This window comes from Lampris incognitus, chromosome 9 (assembly GCF_029633865.1).
Source record: "Lampris incognitus isolate fLamInc1 chromosome 9, fLamInc1.hap2, whole genome shotgun sequence".
NCBI lineage: Eukaryota > Metazoa > Chordata > Actinopteri > Lampriformes > Lampridae > Lampris > Lampris incognitus.
Genome location: NC_079219.1, coordinates 39116847 through 39138994, shown reverse-complemented (window position 1 = coordinate 39138994; position 22148 = coordinate 39116847). Strand labels below are relative to the sequence as shown.

The window sequence follows — 22148 nt, the reverse complement described above, 5'->3', positions numbered from 1 at the left end:
CCCAGCAGAGGACGTACTTTCTGCACCAGCTCCAAAAGTTCAGCCTGCAACAGCAACTGCTGATTCAGTTGTACTCTGCAATAATGCAGTCTGTCCTCTGCACATCCATCACTGTCTGGTTTGGATTGACCACCAAACAAGACAGGGACAGACTACAATGGACACTTAAGTCTGCAGAGAAAAGTAATTGGTGCCAACCTGCCCTCCATTCTGGAGTTATACACCTCCAGACTCAGGAAATAGGCAGGCAACATCACTGCAGACCCATCACACCCTGGTCACAACCTTTTCCAGCTCCTCACCTGTGGTAGGCGCTACAGGTGCGCACCAAAATAGCCAGATATAAAAAGTTTCTTTCCGTGAGCTGTCATTCAAATGAACACTTACTACTGTCAAAAAAATCCAACCATTTTGTATATACTGTACATTGTATTAATACTGGTATGCTCTGTCATGTCCATCTACCTCAGTTATGTTTGTAAGTAACCTGCTAACATCTATTTCAGTATCTCTGATATACTCTCTGCACCATTGCACTTTATCACCTCTTATTTCTCCTGCAGAAGTCAATCCTCGTGTATATTTCTGAAGATTGTTGTGTTGTTATTCTATGTTAAGTACACAGAGAGAGCCATGAAACTGGAGTCGAATTCCATGTAGGCGCAGACCTACATCACCGGTAAACATGATTCTGGTCCTGATAAAACAGTAAAGACAACAGGCAAGACTGATGTAATAGGCTGACTGACTGGGACTATGGGAGTCAATGAATGCAGAAAACGACTGAACTGAACTGGGAGACACTAACAGTTTAATTTATCAAATGCATAACCACAGCATGGCAGGCATTGCTGACAATGAAATGTTTGGGCATGAGTTCAACCTCAAAAAAGCTAAAGAATATGACAACAGATTAAGTTCTAAAATAGTATTACAGCTGATACTACAGTCCAGCATGAGAAATTAAACACTAAAAACTTACCTACAAATAAACCAAACATTCACAGTGTTGGCAGACTGGAGAAAAATAAACAAATTTAAACTAAAATAAAATCGGACATTAAAATCTAAAATTAACAGTTAACATGGAAATATAACAGAGTTGGTAGTTTTAATGAATATGTTAAATGTGTATGTCACTAACATTCATTCCCTAGTCCTTAACCCTAACACTGATCATCAGCACATGTCTAACCTTAACCCTGACCCTAACCTAACCTAACCCAACCTAAATGCAACCTAATTTAACCTAATCCCTACCCTGACCTTAACCCTGACCCTAAACCCAACCAAACCTAACCTAACCAAGCTTTAACCTATGTCCATCCTGAACTTAACCTTGGCCCTAAAACCAACCTAACCTAACATAATCCCCACCCTGACCTTAACTCTGACCCCAAACCCAGCCTAACCTAACCTAACCTAACCCAACCCAACCTAAAACCCAACCTAGCCTAACCTAATCCCCATTCTGACCTTAACCCTGACCCTAAACCCAACCTAACTTTACCTTAACCTAATCCCCATCCTGACCTTAACCCTGACCCTAAACCCAACCTAACCTAACCTTAACCTAATCCCTATTCTTGTCACGCCCCGTCTAGCGCCCTTGTCACACCCTTGTTTCTCCCAGTGTTCTTTGTCTTGTACTTCCTGTTTTATTTTGTTACTCACCTCTTGTCTCGCTTCAGGTCCTTTACTTCCTGCCCTCACGTGTCTCCCTCCTGTGTGATTACCTGCCCTGCCCTAATGTGTTGCACCTGTGTGTCATTGTCTCCCCTCCTCCAGAGTATATAGTCGTTCCCTTCCTTCTGTGCCAGTTCGTCTTGTTCCTTGTGACAGCGTTCCAGCATGTTTTCCCTTGTGTAAGTTTCTTGAGCCCTTTGGTTTCCTGACCTGTTTTTTGCTTTTTCGACCTCACCTTTCGCCTGCCGATTTGGACACTGTTGCCTTGTTATCTGACCACCTGTGTATCGACCTCTTTCCGATTAAAAGGACGGATTTTTGTGAACTGAGACCCAATCCCCATCCTGATCTCAATCCTGACCCTAAACCCAACCTAACCGAACCTAACCTAACCTAGCTTTAACCTAATCCCCACCCTGACTTTAACCCTTACCCTAACCAATTTAACCTAACCTTAACCTAATCTCTATCCTGACCTTAATCCTGACCCTAAACCCAACCTAACCTAACCTAACTTTACCCTAATCCCCATCCTGATCTTAATCCTGACCCTAAACCCAACCTAACTGAACCTAACCTAACCTAGCTTTAACCTAATCCCCATCCTGACTTTAACCCTTACCCTAACCAATTTAACCTAACCTTATCCTGATCCCCATCCTGACCTTAACCCTGACCCTAAACCCAAGTCCTAACCTAATCTAACCAAACCTTAATCTGATCCCCATCCTGACCTTAACCCCGACCCTAACCCAACCCTAACCCCACCTAACCTAACCTTAATCTAATCCCCATCCTGATCCTAACCATAACCCTAAACCCCAGTCTTCACCCTAAAATACACCCTTAAAGAAGTGAGGACTGGACAAAGTGTTCTCACTTTTATAAAAATGTCCCCTCTGTAATGATTGAAAACTGAAGTTGGTCTTCTCAAAGATTGAAGTACAAGTACATACACACACACACACACACCCACACACACACACACACACACACAAAAACACACACACACATATTCTCCCTTTTACCTGAATCAGGGTTCGTAGTCCTAGTCCCAGCTGTAACAGTAGTGGTAGCTCTTTATTGTTCCCTTGGGGCAATTTGCTGCACAGTGAATAGTAATTTAAACAGAACAAGACAACACACACACGCCCCAGTAGATAAGAAACAAGCATACAGCAGTTTCATCCATCATAAAAAAACAACCTTATGGCTAAGTCCATTACTATACAATGACCTTTTATTGTGTAACCTTGTCTCAGTGTCTTTTTTATGGTTAAACATTCCTGAAACCTAATGTTTTGACGAAGTTCTTTGCAAATAAATTTATAATATGTAGGTTTATGATATTGCTGATATTAAACTGGATCCTTATGCTATTGCCGTTGAACCCTCATATCATCACATCTACTGCAATGCACACATTCAACCAATGGAAAAATAAAGGAGTGAAGTGTATTATTTCATATGGACTCCAAGTCTTCATCTTTCTAACAGATCACTCTTAAATATTGTCAAAGGCTGCTTTCTGAAAGAATGATATTCGACTAGTAAAGTTGGGGTCGCTGAATGGTAGTGATAATAAGCAATTAACAGCTGCCCACTGCTCGAATTTCCCCCACCGGTACTGGAGTTTCATTCCAAAAATGCGTCTTTGTCTGGGAGTTTGACAGCCGGCACAATAGACACCAACACCTGCATACATGTACATTAAATGCTTGACTTGAGTTTGCGAAATTAAGACGTAGGGTTGAAATATCCCGTTGTGCTGTTAGCTATGGATTTAGAATATACAGGGATTCAAGAAGCTTTTTTTTTTTTTTTGGTCCTACAGTCTTTTAAAAATATTACGGTGGAGACCGGAAAAAAAAAGTTTATTTATTCACCTTGAAATCTTACCTTTCTGACAGTGCACTTTAAGACATAGGCAGGGCTGCCATATATCACCATTATCAATTTACACATCTTTATCAGAAGTTCTACTTTTACAAGACCTCTGGTCTGCACAGCTATTGGCTTACACTTAGGAGGGCTGGTCTCATGTGAAGGTCGAGGAGGCAAATCAAAGCCCCTTCCCCTCCCAACCATTTCCTTTTTTTTTACCCTCTCCTTTTTCTTATTTTACTCCCTCCATATTCTGACATGAAAAGCCCTGTATTTGAAAGTATTATCATGAGCATCGTTCAGCTGTCGGTCATAAAGGACTCAATTTCAACATATTTTGCCCTCAGATATACAATCTCTATGTGCAAAGAAAAAAAAGATTAAATATGATTAAATGAATACAAAATTCTGCTTATTTTTAGAATAATACAATTTCATGTAGAAATAGTCATGCATCATTTATTACAGTAAGGTTTTTTTTTGCATAAACCAAATTATGGTGCAAATTAAATAGACAAAAGGCATTTCTTTCAAAACCAATCACTGGGAAAACACATTGCATTCTGCTTCTGCTGATCCATTGGGGTTTTTTTTCTGAAAAAAAAAAAGATTCCTGATACCACTGGTATGTTTCCATGTACCTGAGGCCTATTAAGTGGCGTGGTGACATGGAATAGTATCAGGTTTCACTTATTTGATTATCCCAAACTCTTGCCCCCACTAACTGATATCAAAGCATAAGATGTTATACAAGCTCAAGCAATGGCCCTCATCCACAATTAAGCTGCCCTCCACCAACCCCCCCCCACCTAACAGATATGTACACACACACAAATGCACACAATGCCTCCCCGCCTCTCCCACGACCACATCTCCACCACGGGTACCCAGCTCATACATCCTGCTGCAGGACTTCTTTTTTCTAAGCCAACGTACAGCCTGAGAAAATGTATACATTTGCTTATATTATTATAATATTTTACTCTGTGCAATGTTCTCAATGTAAATACTGGAATGTAATGTGGATGTAAATACTGTAATATATGTAATGCAATGGAATGTGGGTACTGTGGACGACTGCTATGCCATGCTGCCTTAAATTTGTAAATTCGTCATTTTGCTCCAATAGCTCCTTTATGACCAGGTATAGAATTTGTCTTGTTACTGCAGACCTGTTTCACCTCGTCTTGCATGCATAGACTAAATAAACACTGCTGCAGCTAATAACATTAATAATGTCCCTGTTTGGTTTTTAGGTGTACCAGCATATCTGTCAGCACAGACAGATAGACAGACAGACAGAGCCAGCACTAAAAATGGTCAGTAGCACTGTTAATGCTGATTCTTTGGCAAACCTACATCCAACAGGTCCATTATTAATGTCATTATCTCCAGCTGTGTTTATCCTGCTATGCTAACGTCACAGAGTGCCAAGACCAGCCTGCCATGTTTTTAATCTTTACATGGCTTTTAACCTGTAGATGTCAGCAGACTCACTAAAATGCTCTATGGTTTGGATGTGCTTAACGTGATCGTAAGCTTCGTGATGATGACCAATGGGAGGTATGTACTTTCCCCCCGTTTTTAAATTGATCACAACATCCCAATGCCTACAGGGCTCTCAGAATTTAGCCCTTGGAAAAATAACTCACTTTGAAAACAAATCCGTCTCAACCTATCTGTCTCTAAATGTTAAATTCCACCCTCCTAAACATTTATGAAAGATAAAAATATATTAAAATTCTCTTGCCTTTACCAGGGCTCAACTGGTAGGAGGACGATCGATCAACATGGTAGGTTGAACCCATGTTAGGTTTTCAAATCAGGCCGCTTCGAATCTAGGTGGCCTAGCACAGATCTCCGACTGGTGATAGGTACATCCTTCAGAAATCACTCTAAACCTCTCAGTGTTACTTAGCAGAGGTTTTATCTTTCCATGTGTCTCTCAGCAACACAAATTACTTAAAGGTGGTGTGATTGCGAGATAGCGACCGAGGCACCAGAGTCAGTGTTACGGGCTGCCGAAATGCATCTGACCTTCATCTGACTGGAAGATTGTTTTGTGCCAAGTGCCTCATGAAACTGTATTGTTGCTGAGAGATAGTCCGTATTGTCAGGAGTCAATTGCTACGTCAATATAAAAGGGTTATGGTGAAGGACTGATTTGTGTTCTCACTCATTCAAAAAAAAGAAGAAAAAAAAGAAACGCGAGTTTCCTGAATTGAGGTGATGCGTTTACATAAAGGGGCAACCAGTAGAGAATGGATACCAGCCTATTAAGTGGTATGGCTTTGCAGCACTCGAGGTATTTTTGGAAAATTTTAAAATAGTGTCCTTTCCCAGAGGAACATTAAGTCATGGCTGTCATAATCACCAAGACTGAGTGTTCTCTTGTCAGGGGAATTTGTGCGATCTATTCTAACCCTCAGAAGGGCCTTATGTAACATAAATGAAAAGAAAGAAACGTGAAATGGAAAACAGAGAGGGAGAGAGCCAGAGTATATAGGTCTGCACAGAAAGGACTGTGCCAGTCTGGAGAGGGAACTGGAGGATAAGAGAAGGACAGGGGTTGTGGTTGTGTAGCGGGAAACACCAGGGGTCTTGTGAGACTTGTCTAGATCTATATGCTGATTGATCGGGATAAACCTCACATTGTGGCTTCACTCCAGCTCTCACCTCCTCTCCGTGTCCCCTAGCCCCTGCATGTACCTCATCTCTCCCTCTGCACGGTGCAGGCTTGAATTAAACATGGCTTCATATAATGTGGGAGGCAATTGCAAAGGCCGATCGATATGCTTTTAATCCCTTTCCTGTTACCCTCGCATCCCCATTCTGCAATTTTAGTCTCCCAGCTAAATACAATCTGGCTCTCATCTCTGTGTCCTCCAAGCCCTCTTTCAGCTGCAGACGCTGGCTAACCTTAACCCTAACCCCAACCTTCACTCCCAATCTCTTCTTCTCTCATTCTTCCTTAGCCTCATCTGCTCTCCTCTGCCATTGGTTGTGATTTTGCTCTCCACAGACTTGCAGCTGCTTTCGGGGTTCCGTGCACCTCTGTCACATAAACGCCACACCGCCGCTGGGTGAAAAGACACCCCGATCTAGCATACAGTAGCTTCTACGTGCCGGCTTTTGATCTGCAGTCTGCCTGCCTCCTAAACGACCATGTTTCATGTAGCTCAGACATAGCAGGCCTCTGGATTTCACTGCCCGACTCACTACTTCAGCAAACTAAACACCCCCTGGCCTTTCTTATCCAACGCTGGAATAAATAAACATGATTTCGCCGTGAACATGGTGCAACGGCAGAGGCAGGTGCTTCCCCGTGCACTGAAGTGAATACCTTTCTGCTTACCAAGGAGACTAAACACTCTCTTTCAACCTTTTCACTTAAAAACAGTGCTTTCTAAGGCTATTGCTCCCTGAAAGCTGGCTAAAGGTTGGGCAACATTATGCCATGGAATGATAAAGGTAGGGCGTCTGATTGAGGTACAGTCTGGGGACCCTTTAGCATCGTGGGCGCTACAGCCTTGGACCACCTGCTCCGCTAAAGGGGAATGAAGAGGAAGAGCGGTGGAAGGTTTTAGAACAACATCTAGGTATGTATAGCCTGAAGTAGCCATCTCAAAGATCTCAGTTGCGTTTTCTCCTTTGGTATACACTTCGTAGAAGTCATTTTGAAACTGCTAACTAGCTTATCCGCCACAACGTCAGAACACAGCGTTTGTTCTGTCACTACAGTCTGACGGACCAATCACCTCTGGGCGACATAAAACACGTCGCTTCACAATCAGAAACATTTATTTGTCATTTCATTCCGTGCACCTGCACACATGAAATGAAACAACATATCGTTTCCCCCAGCCCACAACAGTGCAACACAAAGGCAAACACACATCCAAACTACAAGAGCACATATACTCAATCTACGACAAAACTACAAAAATTACAAAAACACATCCAACTTATCAAAAAAAAGAAAGAGAGGTTTTTCACTGTCCAAGAGAGAGAACGCCAGGATGACTGTCGGAACTGCTGGTCTGCCTGAGCTAGCAGTTAGCTTAGCCTGCCCCGCTTCCGCATCCTGTCAGACTGCCCTCGGTGTTTCCTCCTCGGGCGCAGCTCCAGGGAGGGCCGTGGTCCCTGGGCCCACCGGATGCAGCGGACCAGGCTCCCCAAGCCGATCCAACGCCAGTTCTCCCAGCCAGACACCTTCGACACACCTTCCCCGCACTCCACACGACGACACAAAAATACAGTCAATGTCTGGCGAGGCTGCCACCAGACCGCCCTCAGTGTTATCGGAACTGCCGGTCTGCATGGGCTAGCGGTTAGCTTAGCCTGCCCCGCTTCCGCATCCTGTCAGACCGCCCTCGGTGTTTCCTCTTCCTGTGTGACACTTAGGATTTTTGGCAGGAATGTCACCAAAGACGTGCGTTTGCATTTCTCAGTTTTCCTGTGAAGGTAAGGACTTTCATCAGTGACCGGTGGGCTGACTCGCCATTGTTCCCCATGATGCTTTTTTAAAATTTTATTTTAGCCAACGATTGCAACCTAAAAACAGTTTATTCAAGTGAGAATCGCTGCCGGTGATGCAGAACTAACGTTAGTCTGCGATAGAACAAAATGTCAATGGTGATGGATAACCCCGCTGCTCAGAAGAGTTACCTTGATGGATTCTTGACAAAGCCGCACAGCCAGGTAACTGGGTCTCAGCCTACCTCACACCATGACTGCTACACTAAGGCAAATATTAGGCTTGCTCTGATCTGAAGTGGCGGTGCATGGAGCCTTTCTAATTAGTGACAGGGTCATTTAATTATAATCAACAAAAACCTTTGAATCCTTACAAACGAGGAGGGAGAGAAAACGTGGGTGTGGGTGGGGGTGGGGGGCTGGATAGGATAGATAGAGATCAGTAACGACAAATAATAGTATCTTTCCATTATTCTCTAATGGTCCAGCCTTTTCAACCTTTCAACCTTTTCCCACCTCTTCTCCATATCCCTCCCCATTCTCTCTCTCTCTCTCTCTCTCTCTCTCTCTCTCTCTCTCTCTCTCTCTCTCTCTCTCTCTCCTCGCTCGTCCATGTCATCCCTTGACTCCTGACTCCTTGGTATTGTCAGAGGCAGGAAATAGGCCTATGCTGTGTACCTGATGTGGCCTGGTATTTAGAAGGCCGGGGTCGGATGCAGAGCGCTGGCCCTTCCTCTCATTAAGATGGAGCGGGCTGCTCAGTTGAGACCTCCCCCGGAGAGCACGGCAGTAATTGGTAATCAGAGAGGGACAGAGAGACGAACCCTTTGCCAGCCTCATGACCTCTCCATGCTCCTGGATGCTGGCGATGCACACAGCACCACACACTGTCCTGCAATGCAACCTCATCTAAAACATGGCTGGAATTAGCAAAACCTGTCAGATTATGATAACATAAGATTCATTTTTTCTTTCTTTCTTTAGTCTAATCATTTCCAGAGAAATGAAGAAACAATCTGCCTTCTGTGCCATGAAGTGGGTAACTCACAGACTCGTCAGATGGAGGCTTGTGTTTGATTTGACACACGGGAGAAGAATCATAGACCGGGTTGATATGCCAGAAAACAACGGTCAGGCAGCTTTTCTTTTTTCTTTCTGTTTTATTTTGTATTCTGTGGCACTTAGCTATCTGTTGAGCCCTATTCGCCTGTCTCACCTTGCTGATTGGCTTTGAATTAGAGTGCTGTGCAACTGAAATACAACGAATCGACCGCTCCGATGACATTTGTCCGCAATCAAGTACCAAAAAAAAGTGTATTTCTACAGCCTACAATTTCATGTTATTATTTTGGCTAAGGGACCTGGGTGTTGTGGTGTCAGGCAGAATGGCAGTAAAGGGGGAGAGGGGCAGTGAAAGCCTTTTAACTTGGCTTTCTTTAAAGCAATTTTCTCTCTCTGGATGAGGGTGTTCAAGTCCACCACCTTGCAATTGCCAACGCCGTCCACCAGCCTTCATTACCACCTGAGAGATGGGAGCGCTGACTATCAGATAAGGACCAGGAAAAGAAGGGGGGTGGATGGGTGGGTGGGTGGGTGTGTGTGTGGGGGGGAGGGGGTGAAGAGAAAAGAGCCAATTTGTGGGGGAAAAAATAAGCATGCACAGAAAAGGGCTGCTGCTCAGATGGAATAATGAATTATGATCACGTAAACATTAGCAGAGCAAACCCCAGAGCAGTATAGCATATCTCCAAAACCATCATGTGAGCCACAACTTCCGCTGCCACACCGCGACTCAGGAAATAACCTGCAACTCATTTTTTATTTTTTTTATTTCTCCCCTTTTTTTCTCCCCGATTGTACTTGGCCAATTACCCCCACTCTTCCGAGCCGTCCTGGTCGCTGCTCCACCCCCTCTGCCAATCCGGGGAGGGCTGCAGACTACCACATGCCTCCTCCGATACATGTGGAGTCGCCAGCCGCTTCTTTTCACCTGACAGTGAGGAGTTTCGCCAGGAGGACTTAGCGCGTGGGAGGATCACGCTATTCCCCCCAGTTCCCCCAGACCGACCAGAGGAGGCGCTCGTGCAGCGACCAGGACACACACACATGCGGCTACTCATCCTCATAATCGTAGACGTAACGTGATATTGTAGCAGATTCAGGGGGCAGCCGGGAAACCGCCACAGGCAGGACGCGAACCCGGATCTCCCGTACCACGGGCGACTGTGCTAACCAGTCGACTAAAGGGTCGGAGCCTTTAGTTGCTAGTAACGTGCACTGATAAATAGACTCGCTGGCCCTTGGCTAACGGGATCAGACCCTTTGGTCCAGTAGTTAACGTTGTCACTCGTGGTGTGGTACGAGGTGCCCAGCGTTCACAACAGCGCGTCACGTCTCCTGAAGCAGGGGATGGAAGAACCATGAGAAGTTCACCGTTAGATGTCCCAGCAGTCTCTCGGGACAGAGACACACAGACTCCAAGGACACGAGTGATTGTTGTGTTTTACAGTGTCTGGCACAGCGGGGGGGATGGAGGGCAGCTTTGCTCTCCCCCTGTACAAAATCAAAGCGAAAAAATATGAAAAAAATTGAAATATTTCTGACGTTTTACTGCCGTTGACGGTTTCAATTTGAATGCGAGAACATTCATTTGGAAGTGTTGTTTTTCCCCCCCCCCCGTTGTTTACTCTGCCTGCCTCTGTACCTTCCCGCGGACGCTGTGTTCCAGCACGGATACAAGGTGTGTTTGAAGAACCTATAAATATCACAAAGAGAGTGTCTTGATGCATGCGCAATAACCCATTTAGGGAAAGTTGAATCAGTTCATCCGGACACAACGTTTATTGAGAGAAACGTTTCAACACGCATCTAAGTGACCTCTTCTTTCCCAGCTGACTACAGGGATCCCCACCCTTATAAATAAACAATTCGGTGACATAGTGTATACACTGAAGGCTGGGACAGCTGGCGCTGGATCGGCTTGGAGAGCTTGGTGTGCGCCCGAAGAGATAACACCAAGTCTGGACTGACAGGACGCGGAAGCGGGGCAGGCTAAGCTAACGGCTAGCCCTGCAGACCGGCAGTTCCGACAGTCAACCTGGCGTTCGTTCTCTGGACAGTGACATTTTTTGGACTGTGTTGCACTGAGTGGACTGTGTTGTTAACTGTTTTGTTTGGGTCCCCCCCCCCCCGCTTTGTTCTCTCTGTTTTTGTATGTTTTTGGTGGTGTCGTTTTTTGGGAAATTTGGGATGTATGTTTTTTGTCTTTTGTGTTGCCCTGCTGTGGGCTGTGGAAAACGGAATGTCGTCCCGTTTGTGTGCGCAAGTACATGAAAGAAATGACAATAAATTGTTCCTGATTCCTGATTTGTTTTGCCAGCTGCAGGAGTTTCAGCCTGTGCATAATGCAGAATAATTTGTATTTCTATTAAGCTTCTGTCGGAGAGTTTAAAGGCAATTATCATGTGCCTTTGACTCAGTAGTGGCGCATTTGTGTTTGCAAAAGAATATATTAAAAATGACCCCTTTTAAGTTTGACACTTCATTGCTGTTCCATGTCACAGACTACGCTGAAGGGAACCGTTGACTGCAGCAATGACATGGTGGGAGAAGAGATGGGCTGTAAATGCATGAAACAAGAGCACTTGACTGGCTAATTCCTCTCAGTAAATGCATGCTTCTCTGGTCTGATAGCTGTGGACAATATCGTAGTGAAGAATAGAACTTGAGAGAAAGAGAGCAACACAAATATAGAGCGCCACACAGAAAGGAAAAAAGTGGTGGAGAGAGGAATGAAGTTTTATATGCGTAATATAAGGAGTGGCTGAGTGGCCTAATGGCTACTGAGAGGGAAGGTCAATTGTTTAATACCCACGCCAGCGTCAAAAATTCATTATGCACCAAGCTGGACGCTGGGCTGCTCACTCGTCACTGCTTTAAATAAGACCTCCACTTTATAGCCAAAAATAAACAAGGAACTGTTGCAAACACCGTAAACGTTGCTGCGTGTTCAGAGGATATCACCAGAACGACCAAGGCGGTCATTTTGACAGCTTTGGATTTTCAAAGTTTAAAGACCTTGTGGAAAAAAAGAAGATGTAGACCTGCCGCTCCCTTAGTGCGCCTAAAATTGCACATATTTGTATTAAAATTAGTTTCAGATCAATTGTACAAAAACAACAAAAAAAAGTTATGATTAGCCCTACCTAAAACGGCCATGGGCGGTGGAAATGACCGCGCGTCATCTGGCGCCATCGTGCGTGTCTTGTCACTATTTATGACGAGGGTGTTTTTCGCGTCATTTCCTCGGCAACGTGCAATTCTTTTTTTTTTTTAATTTCACGTTTTATAGGCCTTGTTACGTTTTTTTAGATTAGCAATATGTGTTTTCTGTTTTGTTTTTCCGGTTTATCGCCAACATGTCTGCGTACAGACGCCGTTTCAGCCGACGCACCATGACTACCGCCCGAGGCGTTGCAGTATTTACAGGCGGTGGACAGCGGCCATTTTAAATTGTTTGAAAAAAAAATAGCATTAAAGTTGTTGAAATGTTAATTTTGGTGTCAGTCGTTTCTTAACAGACATACTAACATATGCAATGCATTCTTATCTCCATTGGGTATCTATCTTGACATAATGTAGAGTTTAGTAATTTTTAAAGCTCCAGTCGGTGTTTGTGGTTGTTTCAATTGTTATTTTCAGTTTTTTTTTCTTTTTTACATTTCACGTTTTATAGGCCTTGTTACGTTTGTTAGATGAGCAATATGTGTTTTCCGTTTTGTTTTTCAGGTTTCCTTTTTTTCAATTTTGCTATTCAATTTCGACCATGTCTCTCTGAAGTTTAAATTGTTTAAAAAATAGCATTATAGTTGTTAAAATGTTAATTTTTGTGTCAGTCGTTTCCTAACAGAAATACTAACACATGTAATATATTAATATCTCAACTGGGTATTTATCCTGACAGAACATAGAGTTTAAAAACCGGCCGTCATTTTGGCCGCCCATGGTCGTTTTAGGATAGGAGTGAAGTCCCTGTCGCTCTAGTGATATGTACGGTTTTAATGGTGGCTGGGTTTTGTTTTGGCTTAAAGTTTTACCTGTTAATGCTGATGCACACGTTGCATGTGACCGTACATTACAGTATATAGGGGCGTTAGACACCTTGTCGGTTAGATGGGGGAATAATTTCGTCTGCTTTGGTAAAGAAGCCCGCTGTCATTAAGCAGGTTTCAGAGAAGATCAGCGCACGTCCGCCTGCTTGGGGTACGGAGGTGCTCTGTTGGGCTGGGAGCAGCGGGGCTCCTTCTTCACAGAGCTGTCACTGACTATTTATTTTTGTCTCACACAATTCAACTTCTGAGTTTGGGGTGGGGTGGGGGGGGGATCAAAGATCCCTTTCATTTCAGCAGCACTCGGTGGCTTCATCTGCCCTCGCCGCCGCGTGCGAGCCCACTGGTAGCACCGGTGCCCCGGATTGCGTACCGGCAGAGGTAAAAAAAGGGGCAGTTATTTCGGTCTGACAGCCTCGTTTAGAGCCGAGCGCTTGTGATCCTGTCATTTGATTGACATCGTACGGCTGAATGATGGCCGTCGACAACACCGAGTAGTCCAACAAAAGTGCCGCGTCCTCTGTAAAACGGCGTATCTGCATCCAGGTTCATCCTCTCACCTCGTGTGCTGGACTCCTCGCAGAGGCTACAATAATCCCAGTTCCTCAGTCACATTGGCCGCAATCTTTAAAAGGAATTTAATAGAGTGGGAAAAAGTAGTTTATAAATTCAACTGATCCGCCGGACATTATAGTATAGGCTGTTCAGCAACGAGGAGCTGAGGATGTAGCATGTAGTCTTACCTGCCCCCCCCCCCTCTATTCCGCCGGGGAAAAGAGCACACGGTGGTCCGGCCCTTCCACGGATCCGAGTTACCCCCCCCCCCCCAACACACACACACACACACACACACACACACACACACGCACGCACGCACGCACGCACGCACAGACACACACACGCACACACGCACACACGCGCCCCTGCAGCTTTAAGCAGTGCATGCTATCGTCCGACAGGAGGCGTGTCTCCCCTACGGCCGGAGTGTGTGGAGCGCAAAAAAAGCAGTGAGTCCAAAGGAAAAGCGGCGCGGCTCCTCTGTACGGAGCAAATGAACTACATTGTCCTGCTCCGGTGACTCTCCCGCGCTGGCTGTGCGCCGCCTTTCATCCGCGGTAAGGTCTTTTTATTGTTACTGTTATTATTGTTATTATTATTATTGTTATTTTGTGGCAAAGTTTACACTCATTCTTCGGAGCGTGTATAAAGCCTTTTTGTAACTGAATTAAACATGTGAGACAAAAGTGTAAAAAAATCATCATCATCATCATCATGGTTATTGTCATCGTCGTCGTCGTCGTCTTCGTTCATCGGCAGAGGTGTCACAGCGTACAGTTGTGTCCCCCCCACCCCCCTCCTCGCCTCTCCGGTGTAAAGTTTGAGGATTTCGGTTTCACCTCTTGACAGTGAATTGAAAAAACAACATGAAAAACAATTTGAATGTCTTAAAAGGTTGCGACTTTCCTGTTTGCTGTAGCGTGTTGAGACGCGACCCCGGATCTCTGTCCGACCTCTGTCTGAAGACGCGTGTCACCTGTCCTCCGTGACGCGGCGCGGCGCGGCGCGGCGCGTCTCCAACACGCCGGCTGGCGGCGGCGCCGGCGCGGTCCGCTCCATCAGGCATCCACACGAGTCTGCTCGCGCTGGACGACGGATCAGCTGCACGGTGTAATGTGCCCCAAAGGAAACCGCAACCACAAAACTTTACTTGGTGTGCTGCTGGGCTGCTGATAACCCGTTTTAACGCCGTGTACCGGTGCCAGGAGCCATCCTGAAGATCTCAGAGATGCTGGTCGCTGAAGAGAAAAACGCGCTCCAGTACCTTCAAAAATATTAATAATAATGATAATAAATTGTGCTGATAATTGTGAGCCCTCATATCTATTTAGCCGTTACACGGGAGAGCTGTGTACCTCAGTTGTACTGGACTCAAGACTACACCTTTGGCTCTTTGGTATTACAGTATAATATATTCTTTAGTACAATTTCGGGATTCAAACAAATTGCCACATGTCCCTCCACTGTTAGTCTGCGGGAAGTAGTCTGCATAACAAGAGGTAAGAAGTGCACCTATAGGCCACGGGCCAGCGCCCTGATGCTAAACTCATTTACAAACGCAGGAATCATAACGATTCTTCCCTTCCTATTGTTCTACTCTATTTTCTAATTGGTGTATTGAAGTTTTCCTTTCTAATCAATCAATTTCGACAGGAGCATTGATACTTTGGAGAACTGAACATTTGCGCTCGAGCTAAGGTTATTTATTGCCGTAAACTAGTTGTATGATACTGTATTTAGCGTCTAGCAGAATTAAAACACACACACATACACTTCCCGGCGGTGTTTTGTTGGTGTCTGCGGGGCAGCACGGTGCAGGAACGATGAGCTGATCACAGCTGCACGGGCTTATTGCCACACACCGCACGTGTCCACCACCTCTGTGTCGTCAGTTCAACCGCGTGCTTGCTTTCAGCCAGGCTGGTTGGGACTCTTGCACAGTGTGGGGACATTGCGGCGCGCCGCCCTGCACGTGGACCCGCATGCTCCACTCGCGTCGGTACTCTCGGGGCAACGCCAAGCACGTCTGAGTCTACAGGCAGCTCGGGCGCGTCAGTAGTTTATTTTAACCACCCGGAGACAGAGACGCGGTGTTGACAGCCACACGGTGCTGACGCACACATGGAACAAGCTTGCTGTTTTGTGCTTAACGCAGCGGCGGGCCTGTGTGAGGCTGCAGCTGGTCGCTGTCCGCGGTGCTGAACACGACCCCTCACCTCTCCGGAGACGCGCTGCCGTGTATGTACATGTGCATGTGCATCAGCACCCGGGGAGGGCCAGGCTGCATAAAACAGACTGCAGTAACGACCTATCAGCTGTACTTTGCTACGTTAACTGGCCCTACGAGGATTCATTCAAAGCTGCACAATCCCAGAGAGGACCGCGAAGGTCCAGCTGAACTGACGCGCCCTACAGCGGCACCGACAATTGGCCCTAACATGAATTTAGTCGTGAATATATTAGATGACCAGCGAGTCTCTGTACATGATTAGACCTTATGGTTTCTGTTAAGCGTCTCTGGGTATGATGAAAAGCGCTGTATTATAAATAAAATGCATTATTATTATTTTTGGAGGCTGACCACGTAGAGTGGACGAAGGTGGCTTCGATCCTAAAAGTGCACAATTTTGCTAAACAACTCAGATCCATGCATGCACACGCAGGACTGAGAGGGGTGTCCGGCTCGTACACGTTTCACCGGTTTGCGCTCGACTGTCTGGAGCACACAAACCTGTTGGCCACTTGCAGACTGGAGTTTGCCATCCCCTGCCTGCGAGGCGCCGCGAGCCACGCGTCTCTCAGACGCCTTCAAGGTGGCGAACATGACAAGGTTTCTGAAACGACAAACCAGAACCCTGAAGATTACAATGTGCCAGGCCGGCCTTAATGTCGCCCCACGCACGCGTCTTTCTCTTGCTGGAGAAGTAGAGGACACGGAGGGGGGGGGGAAAAGTTAAGGGGAAAAAACACAAGCAGAGAAAAGCAGCGTGAAACAGCGTGAGATGGTGAGCAGCGCAGGCTGTTCGCCTGACTGTTCGCCATGCTGACTCTGCAACAAGCCACGCCGAGGGCTGAGTGGTTCCGATCAGCGCGGGCGATCTGTTTAATTGATCGATTTCACAGCTCCGAATACGGCGGCGCTCCTCTGGCATGGCGGGGACGGCCGTGCACAACACAACACAACATGCACAACATGCACAACATGCACAACATGCACAACATGCACAACATGCATCATACCACCGCGGAAAACTGTGATTCTTGGAGACTGACAGCACAAGACACGCGTGTTTGTGTGTGTGTGTGTGTGTGTGTGTGTGTGTGTGGGGGGGGGGTAATGGCGATTTCGACTGCCGATAGCGCTCGTGGGCGAAGTGTGGTCAGCACTATGGCAGAAATATGCCCGCTGTCTCGTCTCTGCTCGTGTAATCATGTGCGCTCGACGTCAGATGTGGTGTAGGGCAGTGCAGCACAGACTGTAGACCACAGACACACTGCTGGGAAGCTTTCGGGCTCCTCGTGTGTTTTCCGACGGGGACATTTGTATCTCGGCACAGATTCTGACCGCGTCTTTAGACCCTCACTTCACATCTTTGTCTGTTTTTTGTTTCTTCCTCCCCTCCCTCCCTCCCTCCCTCCCTCCCCTCCTCTCCAGGCTGCCCGTGAATGGATTTCTTCAAGCTGAACACTGCCTAACATGGATGCCCTATCATCATCAGCGAAGTCGGAAGGTTGTTTCTTGGCGCAGTGAGCTGGACACGCAACGCTTTGCCAATGGATTTGGGAAAACGATCGCCCTTCCCATAAGTGACCATGCCGTGATCTTGAGCCGTCAACCTGATTTAACGCTGCAAGAAAAAACACGAGATCTGGGGAATATACACCGATGCAGGGAATAAACACTGTGCGCCACGCAAGCACCATGAAGATCACCTCCCTGCTGATAACTAACGCGAGGCTCAGGTGCACCGTCAGACTTGTGCTGCTGCTGTTTCAGTGGATGGGGTGCTCTCACGGGATGCCGCACGTCTTGAGATTCGGTGAGACGTTTATCTTTCTCAAAAGTTTTCCCTTTCCTCCCGGTACCCGCGTTAAGTGATTCGTTTCCCCGTGGCTTTGCCACATTCACGCGACTTCTGCAGATCCATACTGGCTGTAAAACTCAAGCTGACCCGTGACCTTTTCTAGTCGCATCCGGAATAAAGCGCCAGTGCCACGTTAGAACCGCTGATTGTCCCCAGTTGTGCAAATGAGATGAGTGCATCCAGACTTTAGCATGTCATAGTGTTGAGAGAATAAGAGCTACTTTACTGCACAGTGCAGAGGGACAGCGTGGAAAGCTGTGCAGAAGTTGACGATCAACTGCACTGCAGACAGCGTGTATGTGCAACCACAGAGGTGAGATGCAAGGAAGAGCAGGAGTTTGATAATAAAGTGCAGGAGTTTGACAATAAAGTGCAGGAGTTTGACAATAAAGTGCAGGAGTTTGACAATAAAGTGCAGGAGTTTGATAATAAAGTGCAGGAGTTTGACATTAAAGTGCAGGAGTTTGATAATAAAGTGCAGGATTTGATAATAAAGTGCAGGAGTTTGACAATAAAGTGCAGGAGTTTGATAATAAAGTGCAGGAGTTTGATAATAAAGTGCAGGAGTTTGATAATAAAGTGCAGGAGTTTGATAATAAAGTGCAGGAGTTTGACATTAAAGTGCAGGAGTTTGATAATAAAGTGCAGGAGTTTGACATTAAAGTGCAGGAGTTTGACATTAAAGTGCAGGAGTTTGATAATAAAGTGCAGGAGTTTGACATTAAAGTGCAGGAGTTTGATAATAAAGTGCAGGAGTTTGACATTAAAGTGCAGGAGTTTGATAATAAAGTGCAGGAGTTTGATAATAAACTCCCAGGCTGGTGCACGGCCCCAGCACGGTACAGATGCGTGGGGAGATGGACAGCACGCTGCCATGCTGCTGATCCTAAAATGTGTAATTAATCTGTGTTACAGTGTGTTGGCGTTGTTCTAGTGGGGATGTTCATAGCTGTCCATCTTCCCGCTCTCTCGAGTGCACGGGCTCTGGAATAGACTGTGTGCGTGCGCGTGTATGAGTGCGCGTGATACTGGGCGTTATAGAGAAGCGAAAGCGGGCTGTCATAGGTTTGAACTCCAGGAGAGGCTCCTTTTGTAGTTACACTTGCTGATCCTCTCAGTAATTCAGAAACATGCGATTCCTATTTAGGTCTTGATTGTTACACCAACTATCTGGAGCGTATTGTCATTTGCTACACTTTACACATGACTGAGTTCCCCCCCCCTCCCACACACACACACACGGACAAAAATACCTCTAGTCATTGAACCTCTTTACTGGAAAATTAAGAATGATACTTTTTAAGTATGCTAATTAAAATGAATAAACGTGAAAACCAAATACTGGTGTGCTGGGTCTTTGGGTCTATGCAACAACAACCCACCCCCTGCACACACACACACCACAAATAAGGGGTAGCCACGTCACAGCATCACAGTTACAGTAAATGTGTGGAGGGAGTCATCTCAACATGCAGTGTTGTTGGGGATTTAGAGAGAGAAAATTATAGTGTGTCCATGTTGTTTGCATGTGAATCAGAGTGTAGCAAACTCCCAAACCCCTCTGATTAGCATTGCTACATGCTACGGCTCATCTCCATCTCCAACCAGGTAAATTACATGTTGGCTTCAATGACTATAAATCTCCCATGTCATAGAACGAGACTGCACTGGTACTTAATAATAATAATAATTAAAAAAAACATTTATTTCGCCGTTTTTTTTTAGATAAAGAAATAATATAGGATATAAAGAATTAATATAGGATATTTTTTTGGTCTATCATATGAACATTTTTCTCCATTTAGAATTTACACGTGTGCTTTTAAAAAAGAAAATTTCTTCTGTGTGCTTGTACATATGTGTTTGTACGTATGCGTGCGCGTGTATACATGTGTGTGATAGAGGTGGTGGTAGTGGTGGTGGAGGTAGTAAGTGGTGGTGGTGGTGGTAGTAGTAAGTGATGGTGGTAGTAAGTGGTGGTGGTGGTGGTAGTAAGTGGTGGTGGTGGTAGTAGTAAGTGATGGTGGTGGTAGTAAGTGGTGATGGTAGTAGTAAGTTGTGGTGGTGGTGAAGGTGGTGGTAGTAAGTGGTGGTGGTGGTGGTGGTAGTAGTTAGTGGTGGTAGTAGTAAGTGGTGGTGGTAGTAGTAAGTGGTGGTGGTAGTAAGTGGTGGTGGTGGTGGTAGTAGTAAGTGGTGGTGGTAGTAGTAAGTGGTGGTGGTGGTGGTGGTAGTAAGTGGTGGTGGTAGTAGTACGTGGTGGTGGTAGTAGCAAGTGGTGGTGGTGGAGGTGGCGGTGGTGGTGGTGGTAGTAAGTGGTGGTGGTGGTGGTGGTGGAGGCGGTAGTAAGTGGTGGAGGTGGTAGTAAGTGGTGGTGGTGGTGGTGGTAGTAAGTGGTAGTGGTGGTAGTAAGTGGCGGTGGTGGAGGTGGTGGTGGTCGTAGTAAGTGTAGTATCAACAGAGCACAGAAAAACGTGTCACAGTCTCAGGCTGCAGCCATTTTGGAGGACGACCCTGTGAGACTCAGGTTGCTGTAGTAATATGGTATATTTAGACTGTGACGGCTGGTTTTCAGCTCCTTCTATGGAGGAGAACACAGCTTGTTGGTCCTCAGATGAGGAGGCAGGAGGAGGGGTGACAGCTGGCAGACGGGCTGGCACAGAAGGACACAGGACCCGCTGCATGGCACCAGGTTGAACTGCAGAGATGCAGCCAGAGCCGCATTATTACTGCCAGAGCTGATCTGAAACGACAGCATGCCTTGTTATTGCTCTTGGTCATCCTCTTTCGGGCTCCCCAGACAGGTTTGCCAGCATCCTTCCTCACTGTTCACAGAACTGCTCAGCAGATGCCACGTACAGCCAGCATAACGCTGGTGATGCCAGTGGGTTTTTGGACGAGGTGAGGAGTAAAATGCAAGGCTTTTATCAGCAGTTCAGCACATCGATCAGCACGGTGATGAGTAACATCATTTCTGATGGAGAGGCCGAATGAGGTGTGTTTGCACTGCTCGGCTTGGCAATAACGTGAAGGTCAAGGTGTTTAATGAGCAGGAGAGCTGAATGTTGTGGCTAGAAAAAAACCCCAAAACAACAACAACATCCGTCTCACCAGCAAATCAACTCAGAGCCGCTGTCAGGGAATCCAGCCTGCCAATAACCCTGAGAGTCTGACACGATGCTGCGTGCATGCTGCAACGGTGTGTGCTCGGCCGGCCAGGCGACGTGTAAATAAGGAGCTTCACAGAGAGCACAAACACTTACAAACGAGGTGTGGGGATGCGGATCGTTGAGCGATGAGAAATGTTAGGCATGAAAAGGGAGATGATAAGCGTCACATCCCTCATTGAACAAGCTTATTTCTCACTTGTAATTTCCCCGAGATAGGGTAACGAGATGGTATTGATTAGTAGAAAAAGTATATTCGACAAAGACACATTTTCAAGTTTTCAATTCAACGAGATCCACGCCTGAAAGATGTTGGAGAGACAGAGGCTAAAGGGGTGAAACAGAGTTAGAAGGTGGAGGTAATTCAGGACACATGGTCTGCTGGTGGAGGAGTGGTTCCAGCTAAAGGGACAGGAGGTGGTGGAGTCTTTACCCGGCAGCCCTCTCATTCTATATCAGCAGCAGGCTGAAGGCCGGGCATGCATAGACACCAGGTACCCCTCTCCGTACAGCAGTGCAGAGAAGGGGTTTCTGGGTAACAGCAGCTCACAAAAGTTTGCAGTGTCTGAAGATGTGCAAACCTCCAAAACCCCACCCTGAAGCCGTGTCAGCCGGGCTACACATATAGCCTCTCTCCTCTGCTAGCACCGCATCCCATCAAAGCAAACAGCAGTGTGGACAAAACAGCTCAACATGGAACAAAATAAAGTGGATACTTACCGAGGGGTTCATGTGATCTGTTTTATTCATTTGTTTGCTTTCCTTGTTTCTGTTTCCAGATTTCTCAGGCAGTTCCTGTGTAATTTGGTTCGGCAAACGTGGCGGTGCCCTCCAAGGCTCGCACAAGCACCATGTTCAAACATATGGGCAAACACACCTACACAGCATGCACACATAACTATTACTGCATCACATATGGCTGTTACAGCACCACACATGACTATTACAGCATCACACATGACTGTTGCAGCATCACACATGATTGTTACAGCATCACTGTCACAACAAGACACATGACTGTTACCATATCAATGTCACAATGTCACACATGCCTGTTACAGCATCACTGTCACAGCATCACACATGACTGTTACAGCATCACACATGACTGTCACAGCATCACACGTGACTGTCAAAGCAATACACATGACTGTCACATCATCACACATAACTGTCACATCATCACA

General features: G+C 46.1%; 1 protein-coding gene across 2 annotated transcripts in view; it reads left to right on the top strand.

The window, feature by feature from the left end:
* Positions 1 to 17598: 17598 nt before the first annotated feature.
* Positions 17599 to 22148, top strand: part of grik2 (glutamate receptor, ionotropic, kainate 2) — a 316356-nt gene continuing 311806 nt past the window's right edge. Inside the window, exon 1 of one of the 2 annotated variants that reach the window (XM_056286734.1) lies at positions 17599 to 17752. In XM_056286734.1, the coding sequence (XP_056142709.1) occupies positions 17599 to 17752 (154 nt within the window). The remainder of the gene's footprint in view (positions 17753 to 22148) is intronic. The other variant, XM_056286735.1, reaches the window with a different exon arrangement.